The 24874-nt window shown below is 31.8% G+C and overlaps 1 protein-coding gene across 1 annotated transcript; it reads right to left on the bottom strand.

Moving 5' to 3' along the window:
- Positions 1 to 16580: 16580 nt before the first annotated feature.
- LOC129218859 (facilitated trehalose transporter Tret1-like) lies at positions 16581 to 20780 on the bottom strand. The gene is made up of 2 exons (XM_054853180.1): positions 20655 to 20780; positions 16581 to 17728 (listed from the first exon to the last, which is right to left on the bottom strand). Exons 1-2 carry the CDS (start codon positions 20755 to 20757, stop codon positions 16581 to 16583), a joined length of 1251 nt encoding a protein of 416 aa, XP_054709155.1. The 5' UTR covers positions 20758 to 20780.
- Between the last annotated feature and the right edge of the window lie 4094 nt (positions 20781 to 24874).

A 24874-nucleotide genomic window follows, 5' to 3' on the forward strand; every position in this document is an offset into this window, starting at 1 on the left:
CCGTGTTATGCGAGACTTTGAAATAATGCAAATCAAGCAAAGTGTACCGTGTTACATCAAAACCAAGTTTTAAGATTCAAATTTTATGATAACTGAAATTTCTATTTAATAAAATATACAAACGGAAAAGTAAGTTAACTTCGAATTTCCTTTTTGGTTCTTGATCTTGTCAGACATTTCTAAATTTAGGATCTAAAATTAGATTAATTATGAATTTTGCAACTTAATTCTTTTGCATACTTCAAATTGAAAATAATATGCAAAGTAAAAAAAGCTTTATTGACTTTCTTTACTAAGAACGAAAGACATGCTATCAGAAAGAAACTCTGAGCTTTTCTGTAGCAATAAAAATCGTCTGAGCAGCAGCAATGAAATAAGTTTAAAATAAAAATGAATAGAATTATTGTAGTTTGTTTATTTTACACTAGCGGCACCCGCACGGATTTGCCCGTAGTAAAAAACTAAAAAGTCATTTGGTTCGCCTGTATATTTACAAATAATGCATGATGAATTTCTCGCCAATTTGCTATGTTAATTTGCTCGCCCATGTTATGGTAATTTGCTCATCCACGTTATGGCAATTTACTTGATACACCCTTACTGATTTCCACTGTAGATCCTCCCCCCTCGTATTGTGTGCGTCATTGAATACAGTTGTGTGTGTGTGCGTGTGTGTGTGTGTGTGTGTGTGTGTTTTAATAATTTTGATTCATGATATTCTACGTTTTGGACATTTTTTACATTGAACTCAGTACTGGAAATGATTAAAACTTGTTATTACAGCATTTGATCTAATTTCAATATAGTTAAGAAGTGCTCATTCTAATGGTTCATTAATCTACGAAGCACAAGAATCATTTTTATTCAGGGTATTATTTTGGTGATTAAATGTTGCTTATCGAGTACACAAGAAAATAATGATAGATATTTTTTGTAGCGTTTTGAATGATGGAAATTTCACGACAGTAACGGTAAACTGAAACTTAACTACAGTAAGGGTAACTGAAAAGCGGTAAACGTACTTTTAACTATGTTTGAAATCCCAAAAAGCTACAAAGTGATCAAAAGTTGTACTTACTTGTTATTTCGAAGATTAATCCTAGAAAAGTTGAGTTTTAATCCAATAGTGTGCTTCATTCAATGTAAAAGACATAGAAGGCCACGCATAGATGCAACCTATCATTCGTCCGCCATATTGAAGTGGTTGAATGTTGAATGTATGCCGGAAGCGCATGAGCCAGCAAGTCATTCTGCGACTGCTTACTGTTTTGGCACCCCTGTCTACGATTGTCTGCTGTTTTGGAACTTTAAAGTTACGTGCTCTATTTCCTGACCACCATGGCACTCTTGGGCACCATGCTTTCACCTTAGGGGGAATGTATTCTCTCGTCTGGAACCCCTATTTATAACAGGGCAGACATAGATTTTTTGCTTTATTATTAGTAAAGATTTTGTTTCGGTAACATTTTTTTAATTTATCGTTTGCTAAACTTAGCTCATGTTTAAACCTAGTGTTAGTTTCTTTCAATGTATTAAAACAAAATAATTTTCTTTTTATTTATTTATTTATTTTTATTTATTTATTTTTATTTATTTATTTATTTATTCATTTTTATTTATTTATTTATTTATTTATTTTTTTTTAATTTTTTTTTTAATTTTTTTTTTAATTTTTTTTTAGAACACTGATGAGAAAAATAAATTTTTAAAAGCTAAAAGTTAGTGCTATATGGGTAAACCAAACTTTCGAGCTTGAGACTGATACAATTTTTCGTATGAGTTTCATAAAAACAAAGTAAAAATCTTTTTATGGTTAATATCACCCATATTTTAACAGTGTATAGAACAAAAATAAAATTCCATCTTTTAAAGCTTGTTTTATATAGAAACCGTGTAGTATTAAATTGAAGTTTTGTACCGTGTAATATCGAATCGGTGTTAAAATAATCGCAAATTTGGTACTGTATAATATCGAAATCGTGTTTACAAGTACCGAGTAATACGAGGGACTCCGTTATATACAGGTGTCCCTCTTATAACACGGTTAATAGAATAATAAACCGTGTAGAATCAAAACCATGTTCTATTTATTGTGTGCTGTATTTTGTTTTAAATTTCTCATTTTGTAATTATTGCAGACTAAAACTGAAGTTTGCATCATGGATTTGAAACTCGCAAATTTTACAGCTAACATTTTGTAATATGCAGTACGTTGTGACTTTTACAGAACGAAATTGTTTGAGTACAAACTCAATGGTTGTTTTTCAAATTAAACAACCATTGAGTTTGAACGCAGGCAATATTTTGATGCCAAAATATGGGCCATTTATCTAGTTAATTAAAAGATTATATAGATGCATGGTGAGAAATTTGTGCTTTTCATTGATTGTCAGGCTGCAATCTGTACTATTCCATCCTTTTGTGCTGCTCCCGACCACCAGTGAATTCCAGTGTAAAAACATTGTCAATACGCTCATAACTTCTGGTAAGGATTCTCAACAATGGATTCCTAGCCAATGTGACTTCAATACCTTCTCTTTGAGTTCTTTAAAAAGACAACAGACGGAACTTTTTTTCCTTTGTATCAAAATATGAAAAAATCTGAACTTTCATTAATTTCAAAATAAGTTTCAAAGAGATTTTAAAGTATACTTCAATCAGCAAAAATAATATTCTTCAGAGAAATCTAGAGTTGGGCTACATGAGTATGTAAGAGTGGCGGATTATTGTCAGGTGCTACGCAATCCCCGATTAAGTTCACGTTATGAAAACACTTCAATGTAGTTTCAATGTTTTTTACTCTCTTTTACAAAAAAGGAAGTATTGTATTCGCGAAAATATTTTCACTCAAAAATCACCCGTAATTTCCATTTTTCTCACCCCCGAATGAATGTTGAGTTTTTTTTTTTTTTTTTCGACCCGACCACGCGTGGATATATGCCTAGTAACCTACAGACACCCGAAATATCCATTCTGACGATCCCCGAGTTAATTACAACGAATTTTCTCGTGACGTCCGTATGTACGTATGTATGTGGGTATGTATGTATGTATCTCGCATAACTCAAAAACGGTATGTCCTAAAAAGTTGAAATTTGGTACCTAGACTCTTAGTCGGGCCTAGTTATGCACCTTCTCTTTTGGTTGCATTCGGATAGTCCTAAGGGGATCGTTTGCCCCTTTATGGGGGGAAATCATCGTTAATTTCGATGTAAACTCAAGTGGTGTTATAATTTGTCGGACACTTGGCGATATATCGCCAGTCTTTTGGTCGCCAAGTTTTGTCGCCAACTTGGCGACAAATTTGGCAGAATTTTTTTTTTAATTTGGCCACTGTTGGTGATATTTAGAGAGTAAACAATTGAATCACATTAAAATTGCCAATAACGGGGAAATGACATTAAATTGGAGTAAGAGGAAGTCATGTGATACACACATCAGCTCGTTTTTTTTTTTTTTTTTTGGTCCCTTGATGCCGAAAAAGATGCAAAACAAGGCCATTAGAAAGTTATTTTAAAACGATTCTTCTTATACAAGACTTGTGAGCAGATAGTTTAGCGCAAGATTGTCATTAATATGTTTTCCTTACTTACTTAATATTAGTTCTTAAAATGCCTTTTTTTTAATGAAAATAAAGACAAAGATGCTATAAAATCTATACTAATAATATAAAGCTGAAGAGTTTGTTTGAACGCGCTAATCTCAAGACCTACTGGTTTGAATTGAAAATTTCTTTTTGTGTTGAATAGTCCATTTATTGAGGAAGGCTATGGGCTATTTTTTTAAAATCAGATTGAGCGAAATATTTTTAATTGCAAATTAAATGTTTAATTAATTGTTAAGTTCTATCAATTCCTGATAGATGGTGGGGAAAGTTAACTCATCGAGATAATGGTAGCTCAATAGCTGCGAAGAACCATGCCACGCGGCCCTGACACGTGGTTGGCTACGCTATTGTGGGATTTGTGGTCAGCGAACTGATTTTTGAATGCGTTTTGTAATCAATATTCAGGTACATTATTTGATTTTGTAGGATTTTTCTACTGGGTTTTGTCTTCCTTATTTCTTCAACGTTTGTTTGTTTTTTTTTTTTTTTTCTTATGTTTGAAGATAGTATAACTTATCTAAGTGAATAATTCTATTTTTCGTACTATTCAATTGTGATTGTTCTTCATAACGTTTTTACTATAATATTGTTTATTTGGCGAAACATTTTAAATTGCAAAAAAAAAAAAAAAAAACGCTTCACTCGCTAAAAGGGCAGGGTTACGGTAGCGTGGATGCTTGGCGCGTTAAACGATGAACTTCTGATGAACAGTTGGAGGATTATTTTGAGTTTTAAAGCTACTGTTAATCTTTTATGTGTTTTGGAGAATAGTTTTAAATCCCAAAGAGAGTTTTATAGGTTTTTTGAAAAGGTGTGTACGCATTTTAGTTGAAGAAAAATGATCGTTTCACATCAGAAGAGGGAGAGGGGGAGGAATTTTTATTATTCAACGGACTTCCTTTAATTTTTTAGCACCGGCACCGTCGTGCGGTTACTGCTGGTGTAAAATAAAAATGTTTTGCTCAGGGATAGAATTACGATCAAGATAAAACAGGTGTCCTCAAAATGTATGAGTTAGAGATTGAACATAAGTGTGGCATAGGGCTATTTTTTAAAATCAAAGTTAAGTACTACTTTTGTATTGGAAATTTACTTATTTAGCAAAATTATCTTGTCGAAAAATTTTTCATTTTATTTTGAAATTAGCACGTTGTTCTCGAAAACTACACGATGTTGGGGCAAACTTATAGAAGAGCGCGAGAGAAAAAAAAAAAGGTTTGTAATTGCAAAACATAATTTCTGCCTAATTTTCCATTTTACTTACCCCCGAATGAATATTGAGTGGTTTTTTTCGACCCTACCGCACGTGTATGTATACCTAAAAACGTATCGGCGCAAGAAATATCCATTTTGACCATCCCCGAATGAATTATTTAGAGTTTTCTCATGACGTCTCTATGTACGTATCTCGCATAACTCAAAAACGATACTTCGTAGAAAGTTGAAATTTAGTGCGTAGACTCCCAGTGGGGTCTGGTTGCGAACCTCTCCTTTTGGTTGTATTCGGATGTTCCAAAAGGGGTCTTTTACAGTTTTTGGGGGGAAATCAGTGTTCATATCAATGCAAACTCGAGTAATGTAAAATTTGTCAAACACTTGGCTAAAATCACCAAGGTTTTGGTTGCCAAGTTGACAAAAAATTTGGAGAAAAAAATTATTTTTCGAATTTGGTTTCTTTTTGTCGCTGTTGGCGATATTTAGAGAGTTATCCATTGAATCACAATAAAATTGTCGATATTGGGAAAATTAATCTCTGTAAAACGCTTTTTTGCATCGGTTCGTGACGAACTAGGGGTGAAAATATTTAAAGTGTTCCATTGCTTACTCTTAGGCACTATTATCATTAAATTGGTGTAAAAGGAAGTTATGTGAGGCACAGCTCGTTTTTGCAGTAAAAAACCAAACATTTCGGGGGACGGTGTTCCCTTCAACTGCAGCCCTACTCTCAGATTAGAATAAGAAAAGACACCTCATTTCTGTTGCTTTCAAATATGGAAAGATTATAATATGCTTTATTTTACTCGCTATAAAATGATTATACGACACTTAAACGCAAGACAAAATACATTTTTAATGAAAAACTAAGACAGATGTTGTAGATAAGAGTGAACATCGAAAATAAAGGTATTTTGTGGTAGCTATTGTTTTCTTATTTCATAAACAACTTCGTGAAAGCGCTCCCTTTTCAGAATTCATGCCCGCAAGTTGTCTTTTTAGTACTAAATAGATGATGCTCTACAACCTAATAACTTTATTTCTGAATGATGTACCATTTTCGATATAGTAACAAAATAATTAAGGTAAAAAGGAAACTATTAAATGGTAAATCATTTTTGGCTTACTGATTATAATAAGAAGTTATCGTATTACTTTTAGCTCAATTGTGAAACAGAAAACAAAATATTGAAAAAAAAAATATTTTAAGGAAGATAGGTTATAGAATAGGAGTTAATATTATTTTGAAAATAACAACTATCGTTATTAACCGATTTATGATTTTTCATTCGTCCCACGTACGACAGCTTTTTGTTATGAGAAAACATTTCATTGTCCTTGAAAAAGAACGAGTATTTTTTGTTTAGATTTTGAACTTCACTTAGAACAAATATAATTTTTTTTATAAAATGACTCATAACTTCATGGGATTGAAAAGTATTTCTTTATATTTTCGCACTATTCTGCACACACCAGAGCAAGGACGGATACAAGGGAGGGGCGACGGGGGTGATCTTCCCTCTGCCGGCAATTTTATAAAATTGAAGTTCTAAAACGCAAGGGTGGGCCATATTTGACGACGTTAAGGATCGGAATTGAAGTTTCAAAAAGCAATTTCAGACGATCTTCGTTGATGTTAGGGGACCTTTCTCTCGGGCATTTTAAAAAATGCGCGTCTTAAAGACGCATCTGTAGACATCTCAGGTGGTGTTATTAGAGGAAGGAATGGGTTCAATGACTTTTTTTTTTTTTCCTCAGGTAATTTTTTGAAACTAAAGTTCCAAAAGAGCGCAATTTAATTCGACTATCGATCATGTTAGGGGGAAAGGGTTTCGAAACGTTCCACGGATTTACTACGAAATTGAAGTTCTAAAACGCAATTTTACCCCTTCCAACGGAAGGGGAAAGGGATAGGTTCGGGGACCTGCCCGGAAAAAAAGCTATATTTTAGCTGTATTAGAGGAAAATGATATAGCATTCCCCGCCCCCAACCCTCCTAAAGTATATGCAAATCAGATACATACTAAGAAGTAAGTAAAAATATCAACCGCCCCTCCTCGAGCAATTTCTGAATACGTCTATGCACCAGAGTAAAAATTCAGTCAAAATTACCCTTTTTGGTTCTACTATTTAGCATGCTCTTGGGCTTGGGCAACTTACGGCTAGGTCCTACGCCTCGGTCATCGGAACGGTACGATACTTTATGAAAAGGCTTGGTCAGCTCAAATAGGTATTGAATAAGTTAAAATAAATATCATCAGGGAGAATTTTCAAAGTTGAATGTAAAGATTACTTACTTTAAACATTTAGATCTTTTTTGAAGTTCGAAAAATGTAACAATGTTAAATTGGCATCTACCGGTGAAATTCAAAGCTTTTTTTGATATGAAAAGCTTTAAAAAAATCTTTAAAAAACAGTTGCAATAGAATGAGGACACTACAAAGCAGCAAAGAATTAGTATGTACTCTTTATTTAAAGTCACGTGTAACATGTTATACTGAATATTTGGTATAACATTGTTTGGTAATTTGAGTAAAATGTTATACTCAAAATACCAAAAAAAATAATAATAATAATAATAATAATAATTATAATTGTTAAAAATAAAAACTCTCCTAAACTTTACGTTTATAAAAATGTTTTACTTTTGTTGTAAATGCTTCAACTTTATTTACTTATTGAAATATTGATACAAACTATAACTGGAACTTGATGCCGAATAAATTGAGGGATGAATCTGATAACGAATCTTATCTTTTGAAATATTTATTTTAACTGATAAAAGGAGAGCATACAAAGCCTAGTAAACCAGCTCACTGTTTTGGTTTGGTTTTTGAATGATTTATTTTACTGTTCATTGCTGTAAATTTTGAACATATTTTTTTTTAAACACATACTGCCATGCTTGTTCATGAAACACTATACTATCAAACCTTTTTTGTGCGACTCTTTTTGGCGCGATTTTTTTTTTTTTTTTTTTTTTTTTTTGTGCGGTATATGAAAGTTTCAATCGAATTGTAACATAATTGACGAAGATATCTATGAAACGAGTGCGAGGTAGTATCTTCAAGTGACAAAAGTGATATTGAACCAGTTTACCATAAGAATGTTCGCGTGTTGTCAGACTACGAAGGATAATGGTTATATGTTTTGAATAGTTTTGTATGTAAAAAATAAGAACATATCGTCCCCTCAAAGTAACAATAGGATATCTTACTGTTATTCTTGGGATTAGATGTTTTGCTGTTGCTCTGAGGCGACGATATGCAAATAAAGTTTTTAAAAATTTTTGCATGTGTATTTGAAAATCAGAACCTTAAAGATTTGGCGAGATTTCAAGTAGCTACCGTGTTTTGAATTGGTTTAAAGAAGCAATTCCTAGTTATACTGTAACGTTTTGAGTTATTTTCTACGTTTGACTTTTTTATGAGACCCCTATCCACCGCGTAAAAAAAAAAAAAAAAAAAAAAAAAAAATTTTTTTTTTTTGATTATGTTGCAAAAACTACTTATTACAGCACTCGTGAAGTTTTGGACGCCTTTTTTTTGTGCGGTACCTATCGGGGCCATCGTGAAGTCAGTCGGTTTCCCTCTTTCTACCGGGCCTGCTTCAAGCGAGCGAATTCCTGGGATGAGTCATTCAAGTGATCCCATGGTCCCCAACCCTACGGCCAGCGGCTATCGACAGAACGGCGTTTGCTTACAAAGAGCATTTAGTTCGAGTCGAGTTTGCTGTCCGTTACAGACATGCAGACTTGGATGAGAATTAGAAAATTCAAAATTCTAACAGGAGATAATGCCTTAAAAATTGAGTAAGTAATATTTTTCTTTTTATAGTATTATTTAATTTATTTATTCTATATTTCGTAAAAAACGTGTGAGGGTATCTGCCTGTTAATAAAAGAGCAATTTAAGTTTAGTCTGAATCACAAAAAAGTGACTACATTTACATGTACTAAAAATCGTTCAGAATTCTGATTATTATCATTTGTTAATCAAATTAATGTTGTGATTTAGTTAATTTTCGTTGACAGGAAAGAAAGTTAACAATAAAAATTGACAGTTCTAAAGGTTAATATGTTTGAAAATGTAAGATTTAGGTCATTTTTAAAGATGAGTCTAATTGAATTTATTTCAACTAATTTTATGCGGAAAGATTTTAAAAAAGGTACCTGTGTGACACGATGTGTAAATAGTATACATTAAAGCACAAGTATGTTTAAATAGACCTTTTCAGTTTCAATAGTTTTAAAGTACTGTGTTGAATGTACGAAATCGATAGGGGGTGATTTTGAAATATATTCATAAAAATAAAGTCCTAATAGATATCAAATATTTTAAACTGATCAAAATGCGTTTTCTAATTTTTCTGAGTTTACTATGAAATATGAACATATACAATGGTTATATATTTATTAAATATATAATCATAATAAGCCAACAGGTTTACACAGCATAATTTTTCAAACAATGTACTGTGTATCGCAAATAATTTCATCCAAGTGTTTGCTATTAAAAACTTAAAAGTACTTTAAAGACAAAAATAAGAATTTCATTCTTAACAACTTTCAAGTATCATAGTGATTGTCTCAAGTGTCATATTAAGGATTTGAATTGGTTAATTAGAAACCTCATGTGATTACATTTCTAATTTCTCATGATTTTTTTTTTTTTCCATAAAATAGTTAAAGAGGCAGTTATATCTCAGATTTCATATGAAACTTGGCTGGAATTCACATAAACAACCATTATTGCAATTAATAAATGTGTTGGGGAATTATGTTCAAAGTCCTCTGAACTTACGTTTTTACGATCATTGTTATTGTTTTTTAATATTCAAATTTTTGAAAACTTGAGAACCCTTAGTTTGTAGCTTATGGGTACATTAGTAACTTTTGTGCTTATTAGTTTTGTCACATCGTTAGTAACAGATTATCACTGAATTTGTTCAATTTTAAAGCTGTTTTATGCTATTTTTTATGTTTGTAAATAAAGTGTGTACTCTCGAAATGTGTTATGTATTATTTGAAAAAAAAAATTTCTCACTGAATTTTACTCTATTCTTGAACGTTCTGGTTGAAATTTTCAGATTATTTCGACCAAATAAGATTAACATAATCATAAGCAAAAAGACGAAATTTTGTAAAATCAGGATCTTACTTCTAAAATGTTAATAAATTTTAAAAGGTCTGAGAATTTTCGAAGTTGGTCATTTTAAACACCAAATTTAAACTGATCAACTACCAAAAGATTTATTTTCAGATTATTGTATCTCACAAATTTCAAAAATGTAATGAATAATCTGTTTTCTTTATTCAAGTTTTGACGGCAGTAATCTGAACTTACAGCATTTTTGTCGCACTCAATTAAAATTTAAAAGAATAATTACAATTCAAAACATAAAAAGTACATATGTAAAATACTTAAATGTATGATAATCAAAAATACCATTGCACTATTTATATTGCTTTCTGATCTTTTTTTCAATGAAATATGTATGAGAACTATTGTTTGCTGTGTATATGTCAAAATCAACTGAAGATACTGAAGTTTTAAGACTTTCGTGCTCCATATCGAATTGTAAGTTTGAAGAGAAGGGATGAAGCGCTTAAAAGTATGGGATCACGTAGATTGCGCAATTAAATCTTGAAGCAGGCCCGGTAGAAAGAGGGAAACCGACTGATTTCACGATGGCCCCGTACCTATCCACCACACAAAAACAGGTTTGAGTGCATGTACTTTGTTTCAATCTATGATTAAATTTATTATAATTGAAGAAAAAAACCTCCCGCTATGAGTTTTATAGTAACAAGTTCCAAAAAATTGATGCAATGAGCTACAGAGAGTGTATGCAACAAAACACTGAAAACATGAAAATTCGCACGAAAATTTGAGTGAAAATAAGTGCACCAGCAATAAATTATGTATCATGATAACTAATTTCACTTATCGTTGTATTTAATTTAGAGAACTAATATGAATTGCTTGTAGTAAGTTAAATATTAATTTAATATAGCAAATTAATATTGTTTGAAATTCTCTAACAGTAATTGATAACACATTGAATGAAATACCCTGATTCAAAGAGCTCAAAAATGTAACGTGCAATATTTTCTTGGCAAAAAATAAATTTTGGGTATTTGTGTATTCAATGAGAACTTTATAGGTATGTGTTTAGAGCTTCTTTAAAGTTTACAATGCTTAGATTTTTTTTAATGAAGAGTCTGTTGGTTAGTTTTGATATTTGAGGGAAAATCAATTATTTTTATACTTAATAGTTTTTTCTGACGACTACGTAAAACATTATATCGAGAAACAAAGTGTCTAAATCAAATAGTTCAGAAGAAAAAAGTTTGAAATTTAAAAGTAGATTTTCATTAAAATCATTTATAGAAATATGCCTGTTTATCAATGCATTGCCGAAAATGAATAGCAAAAAATTGTACTTGAATATACGACGCTCGAAATGTAATTTAAAAAGAAGTAAAGGCCTGTTTACGAAATCAAAATAGTAGAAGATTAAGCTTCTCAAAAAAAAAAAAAAAAAATCAGAGAATAAACATTATGCTACGCTTTTTATGATAAAAACTCACGATAGAAGTGAAATTTTTATCTTCTCTTTTTGTTTTTAATACATCCTGAACTGTCACCTAACCGCATGTTTTTCTCACACCACGCTCTTGTTCTTTCTGTGCCTGACTTAGGCACATTTACAATAAAATTGTATATTGCAATGAAGAAAGTAGATTATAAACAACGAAAACACTAAAAAATAAATCCATTTTTTTCATTGTTGCCAATAACAATGAAAAATAACCAGTTATTATAATAAAGTTGTTGGTATAAGTTAACACACTACTTTCAAGACTGAACCTAAGCAATGCGGATTTTGATTTTAAACTGATCACTTGACTTGAATCAAAGAAATCTTCGAAAATTTGAATTAGTTATAACCCAAAATCCACAAATGTATGCCTGCTTAGGTTCAGCCTTGACATTAGTTTGTTGAATTTATCAACTAAACTAACCAAATAATTACTATTATTTTTGGCAACAATCAAAAATCGAAAAACATTTAACGTCATTTCCGTTTTACAAAAAGACAGTGGATCAGAATTTCAAAGCCCTCGCATAATAAGTTTCACTCCAAAAAATTTGAGTGGGATCAATTCCTTAACAAATACGATGCGACAAAATTGCGATGCATTGCGTGGTACTACAGAAAAAATGAAAGTAATACTCATATTTCACAAAACATTAGCCTAAACACAGCTCCATCGAACTCAAATTCAGACTATTTTACAGAAAAAAAACTTAACGAAATTGTATATTTCCATTATTTTCAATTTTTTAAAGTTTTTTCCCAGTATGCCTCACATTTTTAAAATGTTACTCTAAAATATGATTTTACTTACATTTTTCAAAATGTTCTTAAATCGAATACACTACTATTAAACTCCATGTAAAATGCGGTAAATGAGCGCATGGCTTAGTTCCTATCCTTTAAATTAAAGGAGTATACATGGCAAAGAAACAGCTGCTAGACAAAGAATTGTCTTGCGCGGATGCTATGCAAAAATGATAACGATATCGTCGATTTACTGTTCTGCAGACAACAATTGGGATTGTGATGCCTTAGTAAAAGTATTTTATGATAAGCAATCTGAATCCGATACGTGGTGAAGTGCTTTTGACATAATTTTATGATTCTCAATTGCTAAATTATGAAAGATAATAGATGATTATCACTGTTTTGTGTAAATAAAAGGTTAACTATACAGTGAATGAATGAAATTTCTTTATTGATTTAAGGTTATAATTAACTAAAAGAATTTATCTCTAAACATCTGACAAGTGTCAATATTTATTCAGTTTATTATCTTTTAATTCTTTCTTTTTTCCCTTATTTTTTTTTCTTTTATTTTTAAATTCATTTTTACTTATCTTTTTTTTTTTTTTTTTTTTTTTTTTTTTTTTTTTTTTTTTTAAAGAGAGATTGTTCATTTAAAGGATGACAGTGAGTCTCGTATCTATTTTGCGTTTAGTGGTGGCCATTAAATAGATAAAATGAAAATATTTTTTTAAACGCAAAACGTAATTATGTTGTTTAAGGTTTCGGTGTCTTAATAATTTAACTCATTCTCAACTTTAAAATTTTACTTTTATGAATTTCGAAGAATTTTTTAAATTTTGTGAGAGCATAATTTTTATTTAGTTTATAGAATCACTATGAAAGAGAGAGAGACGATACTTTTTTCTCTCCGTTATTATTTCATGTTTTTTTAGTCAGTGCCATATTCTACAGTTGTTGAAGTAAATGTTTTTTTTTTTTTTTTTTTTTTTTGCAAATAGAGTCATTTTAACGTCTCTTAAATTTCAAAAAATTGCAATTAGATTCTATGCAAACTGAATGTTCTTTAACTGAGCAAAAAGGATCATGTGTATAGTTTCATGAAATAACCGTTGTTGTACGAAACAGTGAAATTGATAGCGGCAATTCAAAGTTGATATTGCCGAAACTGTATTTTGCATTAACATTTTCTAAATGAAGATGAAAATAAAACAGGAATTTTTTTTTAATAAAAACAACTTAAAATTCAATGTGGTTAATGAAATTGAAAAACATGAGATTAAAATAAAAATTCAGTAACTAATAGATCTCTACAACATTTGAAATATGGTAAAAGCTTGATTAACCGAAGTGGTTGGGGTCAAATTTCCTTCGGTAAATCGAAAATTCCGGATAAAAGAGGTACAGAGAAATGTTGTTAGGAGGCAGAAGTAATTTAACTGTGATTTCAAACAAGTTCACATTTCCAAAACTATTGCTACGTATAATTATTTTAAATATATTGCTATAGTTATTAAAAATTGCTCAGTATATGTCGCACAAATAAAAAAATGCAATGCAAATTCAATAAGACATAATACGTAGCAAACTTTCATATTTATTAAGTTGTTAGTAATAAAGTAAACTTTTTATTTTTTTTAACTTTGAACATAATACGGAATCAAAAAATAACTACTCAATAAAACAATACTTAATTTTCACATTCAGAATTAATGGTATTGAAAAAAAAAATGTTTAGTGTACCAAAAAGCTTATAGAAGACTTTGAGAAAAAAGTAGAAGTTATAGAAATGCATGTTTAATTTGTGTCTGCAGCAGGAATGGTTGTTATCGATGTCTTTGAAGCGATGCTGTTTACTTACCAATAAATAAATACATAAATAAAAATTCAGTTAACCGACTTCTGTTAAACGAAGTTTCGGTTAAAATAGTTTCGGATTACGAGATTCTACTGTACATAACATTTTTTGGTTGAATCGCAATTAGTATTTTTACACATCTAAGAAGAGTTCATTGCCGGGACTGCCACGAATCTTAGAGAAGCGAATCTTTAGAGAGAAGGGGAGAAAATCTTGTGGGCATGGTCCTTGGTAAAGCGGGCAATTCGTTAAGCAATGGAACTGGATGATTTGTTTGAGCGACGTTTTAATAAAGTTTCGTTTCTCTATGAATAATTTCTTCAGTTAAATACTCAGCAATTGTTGTTCTTGTAAACTTTATGTTCCTAAAATTAAATAGAAACTTTAACGTGTTATTTTAAATAGAAAACCTGCGTTTTTTTTTGTCCACTTTAACATTTCGAATTGCATTTTATAAATTAATATTTGCCAGTTATGTTCGTCTACTAAAAAAAAAAAAAAATAGCGTTCCCGAGAGGCTCCACTTGAAGTTATGGTTGGTCTTTACTCTCTCACTCCTCCCCCTAATCAATTCGATGAGACTTTATTAGGCGTATAAATAATTTTTCATCTCTTAATGTATCTAGATTTTTTTCCTTACTTGATAAGTTAATGTCAAAACATATTATTCTGTAGCACTAGACTTTACAATCGTTTACTTACGCAACGTTCCTCTGTTTACATCTGGATAATTGTTCATCTTTGTGTAATTGTTCAAAAGTATATTTAAAAAGACAGAACGCATTTCAAAACAAGTTCCATCACAGGACGAGTGCAGCTTTCACATTCTTCATTCGTGTTGTCAAAGTCTGGAAGCTTTGGTTTAACTGTACTTTTTTAAAACACCTTTCACGTTAGGCAAAAACAATAATTCTTCTCGGTTTCTCAAAATAAACTGAAACATTTTATGTCAAATTACAAAAGCTAAAAGCTTTCGCAATTCTTGGATTGGGGTAGGTTATTCGCCCCCTATCAATATCAAGTAGATAATTTCTTGGTCGTTTCTTCTGCCATATCAAGCAAAACTGATTTGTCTTAGGATAAAAACTTAACACAAAAGTTAGACTGCAAGTTATTTTTAATTTTGTACACGGCAGATTCAGAAATATAAATGTAAAAAGGTCCATTATTTTCTTCTTTGGTGTAGTTGCAAAAATCAACATCGATCTTTAATAAATAAATTAATACTCAGGTTGTTATTATAAATTGTATTGTAATGCTGACAAATACTTTTAACGAAGTGAGTTGCTCTAAATTTGAAAATAGTAATTTTTCAAAATTATATTTCATTCATATATTTTAAAAGATTTTCATTTATTTCATAGAAAGACGTATTCTGATATAAACGCTGCAAAATTAACCAAGTTAGTTCTTAAATGCGAATACATCATTTACGATTTCATTAAAGCATAAAATTAGTTAATTAGAGCATCCTCATTGTACGTTTGAATTCAATCCATTTACCTTGAATTTAAATCAATTTATCATGCTCTAATCATTTTGTTTTAAAGTAAAAATATTTCTTGAAACTATGGCAAAGAAAAAAAGGTAATAAAAACTAAATTCAAATTAAAAAATACAAAGTATAATGAACGCTTACGGCACTAAAAACATCAAGTAAATTATGTGATAATTTTTGCAAAATTTGGCAGATATGCACATTAAAGAACACAAGAAATTCACATGTTGCTATACTAGACAAAAGAAATATCCCATCGTTCAGTGCTAGTTAAGATGGCGTTTAACCTGTTTGGCCCAGGCCCACAAGATTTTTTCCCCCTCTCTCTAAGATTCGCGGCGGTCCCGCCATTGCACACTAATATACGTCATATTATGATTTGACAAAAAGTTTTAATATATCTTCTAATTTCTTCCGTATTTTCTTTGGTACAAGAAAGGTAACGGAAGAAACTTCTAGCAACGCTATGAAGCTATACAGCCGAAATATTCCGTAAGAATTTATAAGATCTTGAAGTTGGATAAATGTTTTCATAAAAATAAAGGCAAAAATTCCACTATGAAGTATAACATCTTACTAACTGGACCCTCTTCAGCCGCAAAAAACTGCGCATTGGCCACGAAATTAAGCTTACCAAACGAAATCCAATCATAAGTTTCTTGAAAGCCGTGCTTCTCGAATGACAAATAATAATACGCACCCAAAAAAAGAAGGCTTGCAGACATTAATGATCCTGAAATGATGAGAAGTATTTTCGCCTTGCTTTAGAGACAATCAAGTTACTTGGTGTAGTCGCAAGAACTTGAAGAGCACCAATAATAATTGTGGCTTTCTTAGGATCCAAAAAGTTTTTTGCTACATCAAATATTTGGGAGGACTATCCAAAAATGACCCTTAGGGCAGAAAATTGTTGGAAGAACATACGACCGACCTTTTCGGTTAAAACAGTTTCTGATTACCGAGATTCTACTGTTTTTAACATTTTTGTTTGAACTGCAGTTAATCTTTTTTCGCAACTAAAAAGAGTCCATTGCACACTAATATACATCACTTTATGGTTTGACAAAAAGTTTTGATATATCTTCTAATTTCTTTCCTTTTGTTTCTGGTACCAGAAAGATAACGAAAAAAATTCCTATCAACGCTATGATGCTATACAGCCAAAATGTTCCGTAAGAGCCTATAAGGTCTTGAAGTTGGATAAATGTTTTCATAACAATAAAGGCGAAAAGTCCACAATTGAATACGACAATTCCGCTGATAGTACTACGCGCTCTTACTGGAACCATTTCAGCCGCAATAAAATTGGGTATCGGCCCGAAACCTATGGAATAAGCGATCACATACGAAATTAAGCTTACCAAAGGTATCCAATTATAAGTTTCTTGAAAGCCTTGCCTCTCGAATGACATATAATAATACACACCTAAAGAAATAAGGCTTGCGGACATTAATGATCCTGAAATTATGAGAAGTATTTTCCGTCCTGCTTTATCGACAATCAAGTTACTTGGTATGGTCGCAAGAACTTGTACAGCACCAATAATAATTGTGGCTTTCTTAGGATCCAAAAAGCTTTTTGCTATATCAAATATTTGGGAGGAATATCCAAAAATGACCATTAGGCCAGAAAATTGTTGGAAGAACATAAGTCCTACTGCTATTAAAGCTGGTTTATATACAGTGGGGTGTTTCATCTCTTTTAAAGACAGTCTACCTTTGCGTTCGTTTTGAAGATCTTTGTAAATGGCATTGCATTCTTCAACGGCGTTTACACTCGGTCCATGTAATTTTTGCATAACATTGATTGCAAGGTTAAGCTTACCTTTTGCCAGCAACAAGCGCGGGGATTCAGGCATTGGCAGAAAACAAAAAAATGCAAAAGCAGAAAAACCAGCTCCAGTCAGAGCTAGAATTTGCCAGGAGACATAAGATCCAATAAATACAACGAGAAAATTTCCAATTACTAAGAATCCTTGACACGCTGAACCTAATAATCCTCTAACACCTGCAGTTGAAATTTCAACACAGTACGTAGGAACTGAAGCAATGGCAACACCGCATCCAATGCCGGTCAGAACTCGCCCAACTATAACAATTGTTACATCTTCAGCCATAGAAATGGTTAGCCATCCGGCCGTTAGTGGAATGGTGTTGTATATTATGATATCTTTTCGGCCAATCTTGTCTGAAAGTGGTCCTAAAAAATAAAAAATGAATAATGCTCAAAGCTGTTATAAATAAATATATCAATTCAATCTACATTAATTATTTTTACTGAATTTCGAAAAAAGCTCCGACTCCCAGTAACATTCGCCAAAATATCTGATGATACCGAGTAACCGATGTGATGAGGAAAGGATGAGTGATGGACAAAATTCCCTTTTTCTCTTCAAAATGAGCAAAGGTTATTCATTTTTAGAACTAAAGTCTTATTGAATTCAAATGAATATGACACACCCGCTGACCTCGTGGTGGCTGTTCATAACCTTCCACCACTGCCTTGTAAATACAAACTGGCTCATAAAATTAACTCTGATATCACTAGATGGTTGCGTTGTATCCACGGGCCACAGCGACATCAGTTTTATCGCATAAAATTCTTATTATTTAAACCCAAACTTATGACTGTCTGTTACTGAACCCTTGTATGTTACTGGTGCCGTTACCCAACTAATTTTATTTTTGGCCTTTTTCTCAATAAATTTCGCATAAAATGGTTCTTTTGTCTGATTTTAAATTAAACTATCAACAAAATACATTTCTGTCATTTATTCGTGATAGTACTCATCATATAAATAAAACAAAGTATTTTCTTAAATATTTTTATCACTTTAAAATATTACCCCGTTCATTGACCAATTCGACCCCACAGGTGTGTTTGCTAATTAGGACAAACAAATTTACTTAAGTTAATTATTTTTAATATTTATTGCAGGTGAAGCTTTCTCAAGATTTACAATTTTTCTATATTGGTAAATATGTAATAAACCAGGTGAAGCTTTCTCAAGATTTACAATTTTTCTATATTGGTAAATATGTGATAAACTTATCCTGAAAATTTAAAAATCCTTAGATCAATAGAAAAAGTTACAAAATTAAGGGAAAAACAGTCCATCACCTTTCTGAAGTAAGTCCCTTTGTTCATGTCTTAATACAATAAAATTGATGCAATACATACTTGTTTTCATGCATGACACTAGCGCAAGCAGAATTTATTAATTCCCCCTCACTCCCGGGGTTATTTTGGTTCATAAAAGTTCATACCACTATAACTTAAAACCAAGAGTTCGAGGATAAACCGTAAGTCGCTGCGTCATTGTTAGTTCTGCAACTCTCATATTTTGTGAAACAAAAGTGTAAAAGTATCTTTAATGGACCCTATTCATGGTTTGGCAACGGTCCCTTCAACTTTTCGTCTGTGGGTACTTTGATTTAGTATTCTATGTTAGCGGTGCTATAGAAACTCGTTTTATTTAATAGCCACTGGACTTTATATACAATATGAACATGCGTAGGGCTTGTACAGACTTATGACTGCATGCAAAATGCTGAGAAGAGGAATAAATAAAAAAAAGAGTGTATGAGTTTTCACTATGTTTCTAATGAGGAGCCAAGAGGCTTAAAATCATGAAACTACGATTATAAAGAGAGTATTTCGCACCAAATGAATCGTTCGTCATTCTTTTACAACGTTTCTAAGTTAAAAACTCTCAAAATGCCTCTCTTTTAAATAAAGAAGAGTTCATGGGCGCCCATATGAAAAATTTTAAGGGGGAAGGGGGGTTCAGATATTTTCCCCTTAGTTTAGCAGAATATTTTTCCCATGGAAACCGATTTCAGTACAGATTAGAGTTATTAAAATTTGACATTTTTGATAACTTATTCATTAATGGCTGAAGAAGAAATGTTTTTACATTTTTGCAAAGAAAAAAGTACTAAAAGCAAGTATAAATCGCAACAATGCTTGTGTTAATAGACGCCGAAAGACCAGATTTTTGTCTGCTACATTACCCACAATGCAGTGTAATATCGGCAGTGACGTCAGGTGAATAGAGTCCATTAAATATCATTAAAATCTCTGAAATACGTTCTTAATCAACGCGTTTCCTCAACGCGACGGGACTCCTTTTTTTTTTTTCAGAAACATCAATGACTGAACTTAGACACTTGCAACAGTCGTTTGCTGTGCATAAAACTTCCTAAAAATGTTTTACGCCGCTTAAGAACAACATCACTGTTATTACAGTCTGGCTCTGATAAGATGACTTCCGATGTGCAAATATTTAAACGATTCCATTCGTTAAAAAGGAGGTGTGGAAACATGGGCCTATCCAAAGGGGGGCAAGGGAGGGAAGCTACCCCCCTCCTCCAAAATAAAAAATGTTTAAAATCCCCCCCCCCCAAAAAAAAATTGACGGTTGCTTCAATTTCTAAATTTATTAATGAGTTCGGTTGTAGTAAATTTGCCACTGATTTTGAAAGTGTTATAGTACATCTTCTTTGTGAGCCCATCGAAAAGGGAAAGCTGTAGGTGTTTAGTTGGGTTATTAACGCAATCATTTTAGAATTACATTGCTTCCAAAATCTTGGAGGGGGGGGGGGCAATAGATCAGTCCCATAATTGCCCAAATGCTGGTCCTGCCCAGGGGGCCTCGAACTTAAATTTTTGGGAGGGAGGAAACTCTCAACTTGCCGAATGGGACTCCAAATTTTGCCGAATGGAACTCATTGTTGCCGAATGATGATAATTTGGCCGAATAAAGCCCCAACTTTTGCTGAATGATAATATTTTTTGCCGGATCGTCAGAAAAGTTTGCAAATAAGGAAAATTTTGCGAGGCCACAGTGAACTCCAATCGGGGCTTCCCTAAGCCTGTCCCCCTTTCTATGTTGAGCTGGTTACGCCCTTGTGAGGAAAGCCGGTTTCCTTTGTCATTAAAGTTTATTGACGTTGTGTCCATATTAGAATTTCTTCTAAAACATAATTGAACTTCTCTAAGGTCAAGCGTATTGTTATCAGAGCCATACTTTACGTTCACTTGAAACAGGTCTACAGACAGTGCGCAGTGTGATAAAGTGTGATATCAATGTATAATTCATACTTTCCCATTATAAATTTCATACCTGCACATAAACTTCCGACCATCATTCCAATAGCCACCACACTACCAATCCAAGTTACTTCATCACCAGTTGGGAAAATTGGACTGTTTCTGTTTGTAGTCATGTCATAAGTAGCAGGTGCTGAATATCCAGTGATAAATCCCGCTCCTAAGCCTGTAAATAAACATGCGATGGCCGCTACATACATCTTCCGTCCATTGCTTGCATTCTCCTCGATCAGAATTTCAACTGACTCTGCAAAAACTTCTGACGAGCCAATTTTAGGCAATTGAGTTGATTTATGTTGTTCTTCCATGATTTTTAATTTAAAGTAGGGATTTCCTTTGGTGTGCTTTCGGGGGTCCTAAATAAAAAGGTTGCTTACATTTGATGGAGGTAAAAATAATATATCATACATGAAACACAGCAATATACGAAATAAAGAAATAAAAGAAACCTTTTTGTAGAAAAGCAAAGAAAATATTAGAACGTGAAATAGCAAATTTGCAGAGAACTGAATGTATACACCAGATTTGGGGTTATAAGGAACCTTTTTTTTCCATGGAAAAGCGATGAGCGTAATCTTTTGTCGAATTTTTTTTTCATCTCCATATGGACATCCAAAATCCATCCTAAAATTTTAAAATGTTATCATCCATGAAAACATTTCGAAATTTAAGGTAACTGTTGATTCCCCCGCACCTATCGAGGAACTTAGTAAACTTTAAAAAAATATTTATTTCATTATACTCAGCGTAAGATAAAATTAATATAAGCCTGAGATTTAAAAAATAAATAAATAAAGCAGTCTAAACTGTTTTTTCTTAACTTTAATATAGATTGAAATCATTTCATTTCAGCTTACGTTTTGCAAAAAGTAATCAGTAAAGTAAACGAACGAAACACGAAGCGTAAAAATTATAGAAAAGGTAAAAACATAATCAATTAAGTGGTATTACAAGATGATCAATAAAATTAAACTTCGAAAAAGTTTTTAGTTCTTTAGAAATTTTAGCTCTGATCATTCCAATTAGGCGAATAGCTGTCAATCTGTGTCGAATCCTTTCTCTGATACCATTTAGTGGATTTATCTGATTCGCCCCTAAAATTTCCCTGCCGATGAAATATTCACAGGGAGCATGTACCGATATTTATTTTTTTGCCTATGAATATAGTTTTAATTAAACTTTGAGCAGCTTAGTTTGTAATTACTCTTTATAAGGAAATTCAAGCCTTTTATTAGTAGGGGAATGTGGGGCAAAGTTAAATAGCGGGGCAAAGTGAAATGGTGAAACATTAACTCTGTTTTTAGCACCTCAGATATCTGGAAATATTTTAATTATATAGTACCCTACCCTAAGTAGTCTATTCCAGTCTGGAATAAAAGATCAAAGCATGATGAAAATACAAGCAATTTTCAAAAATTGATGCTATTATTCTAATATTTCGTTGTTAGCCAAAAAATTGTTTTTTTTTTTTTTTTTTTTCTAATAAAATACCTACGTTTTTTTTTTTTTTTTGTCACATTTTAAACATTAATTCCGTTCTACTAATATTTGGCGCAGTATTTATTTAATATTAAGCCTGTTTTTATTTTTAATGCTTTTGGCAATTAGTCAAGTGTAAGCGGGGCAAAGTGGGTGGGGAAAAGTGAAATAGTTCATTTTGTTTACCTTTTCAATAAATCATTTTCCACTTTTTTTTCTTTTTTTTAAAGTACAAATTGACAGCCAGAAATAAAAAATAATGATCTAATGCAAGTTTTGTTATAAAATCCATTATTCTTTCTTTATATGCTGTAATCTTCAAAACAAATTTCTAATTTATACATTTTGAAAAAGATAAGTTATTACTACTGCACTTTGCCCCCACATTCTCCTACTAAATTACAAGAAAAAAAAAAGACATGTACGCTACAAACTTGATAGGAAAACACTTTTGAAATGAAATGTAATGATAGAAATGTATTTTCACTTGATATAACACTTCAAGTTCATGTTTTGAAAAGGTAAAACATCATTAGCAGTAAAATATCCACAAATAAAAATTAATACCAATAGTAAAAAAAAATGAAATTGTTTCCGAAAGAGTAAAGTTTTCACAATCAAAAACTGCAGCCATGTTATGAAACATTGTTTTTTTTTTTACTTTTTTAAATGTTCTTTTCAATCAAAAGACTTCTGAAGTATAACACATTGATAAAAGAACATTTTGATTTAACAGAACGTTTTAAGTTCATGTTTTGAACAGAAAAAATTCAATCAATAATAAAACATTCAAATAAAATTAGTAATAAAAAGAAACTGACTTAGTTTCTGACAAAAAATTTCCTACACGTTTCTGCATCTATGGATTGTAGCCAATTTTTGAAACACTGTTCCTCATTTTTTTTTTTTTGTGTTTTCTTTTTTTTTGGGGGGGGGGGGGGGAACGTTCTTTTACTATTCGAATATCAATGCTATATTATTGGTTACGCTGTGTCTCTGAAATTTACAATTTGTAGTGAATTTCAGCCAAATTTGTCGGAATTTTTATTCATACTAAGTGTCATGTCAGGAAGAACATTAGAAAATCTTAGCATTTTAAAAGTTATTAAATAATTCTTGAAGCAATTATCAAAAAATTAACTTTGTATGCAGTTAGAAATATTCATAGTTGTATCATCAAATGAAACATAGTCGAAAAAAAATTAACACATTTATTTCAAATCAAATAAATAAATAAATAAAATCATTAATGAGTGGAGCTAAACAGCGCTTTTTCGATTATCTGCAAACTTTACTAAACTTCCGTAAATCACGTTAACGAAAAAAAAAAAAAATCAATAGAATGCAGAAAAAAAAAATGTATAGTTTATATATGAAGGAGACGAAAGGGGCTATCGATAGGGGGAAATATCATCGTAATGGTCGCAAAAGAAAACGAGTCAGTGGTTTGAATCAAGGAGAGCCTTTTAAATTCGAATAATTATTTTCTAGTTCTAATTCACTTAAAAGCAACGAACAAATTTCATCTTATTCAGAAACATCATCTCTTTCTATTAGTGTCAAGATTTTAACTTGCATAAGTATATTTTCATCGCCAAATTTGCTTTTAAAAATTGTATTTTTAATTAATACCTCCTTTAATGAGACCGGTTTATTGAGTTCTTTGAAAACTCTGAATTTTTTTATACCTGTTTCGGCCCACTACTCCTGGTCGCTCTAAATATAACATACAAATATGCACGTTTCTAATTACCAGGATCATGTGGCTCGCTATCTACCAATCGCAAAGTGAACAAAAAGAGAATACGCCAAAATACGGTATAGTAAAATCAATGAGAAATCGAAACTGCTCAATTATGGAAATATATATATATATATATAAATTTCTATTCTAAACGAGTTGCCATTAACCCATTAATTCCACTTACCGAGTCATAAGGAGATATTTTCAAGTACGTTTCATTTTATGCAAGCATTTGATGACTGATCTTGTTTAATTGGGTGTCTTCTTTCCATATTTTTCTTACACTAAGTTTCCCTGAAATAAAACAGGAAGGCAACTTTTGTCTTTATTTTCTCCTTGTACAATGTACAGTACTAATATAACTTGCAAATTAGTTCAATAAGTATTTGAAAATTGTCACTAAAAATAACTACATCGTTACTGATTTTTTGAGTAGAGTAAAATGAAATTAGACCTGAAATTTTGACTTCGCTTAATTTGTACAATCTCGAGAGAAATGACCTTCCATTAGATTCATATTTGAATGGATGTTTTGCTACTTTTAAAAGTGTCTAATTTTCATATTTTAACGTTAAAAATATATCCTACGAGGAAAACTTTCCCAGAACTAGCTTCAATTCAAAAAATATCGTCAGATTTAAAAACTTAAAGATATTAAAGTCCCTAATAAGTTCAGAGTTTTTTCTCCTGGTTTATCAGCGTAGGCAAGAGATTTCACATATCCCCAAGAAAATAATCCAAGGAAGTCAAATCGCAAGGTGTGCCTTAAGGACAGGTGGAATCATCGGTCCATATGTCTTCAGAAATGGTGAATGTCAGAACTGATCACCTCGTTCTTGCAATTTTCAATTTTTCAATTTCTTCTGCCCGTTAAAGCCGTAGGTCCTCCCGCGCTGTGGGGCCTGCGGGTACGCAGATCCGGGCTGGACGCTGATAAATCAAGAACAATGCAGGATTTGAAATCCAGCAATCGGCGCATTACTGTCGACATTCAGATCAGCAGCCAGATC

The sequence above is a fragment of the Uloborus diversus genome, chromosome 3 (genome assembly GCF_026930045.1).
Source record: "Uloborus diversus isolate 005 chromosome 3, Udiv.v.3.1, whole genome shotgun sequence".
NCBI lineage: Eukaryota > Metazoa > Arthropoda > Arachnida > Araneae > Uloboridae > Uloborus > Uloborus diversus.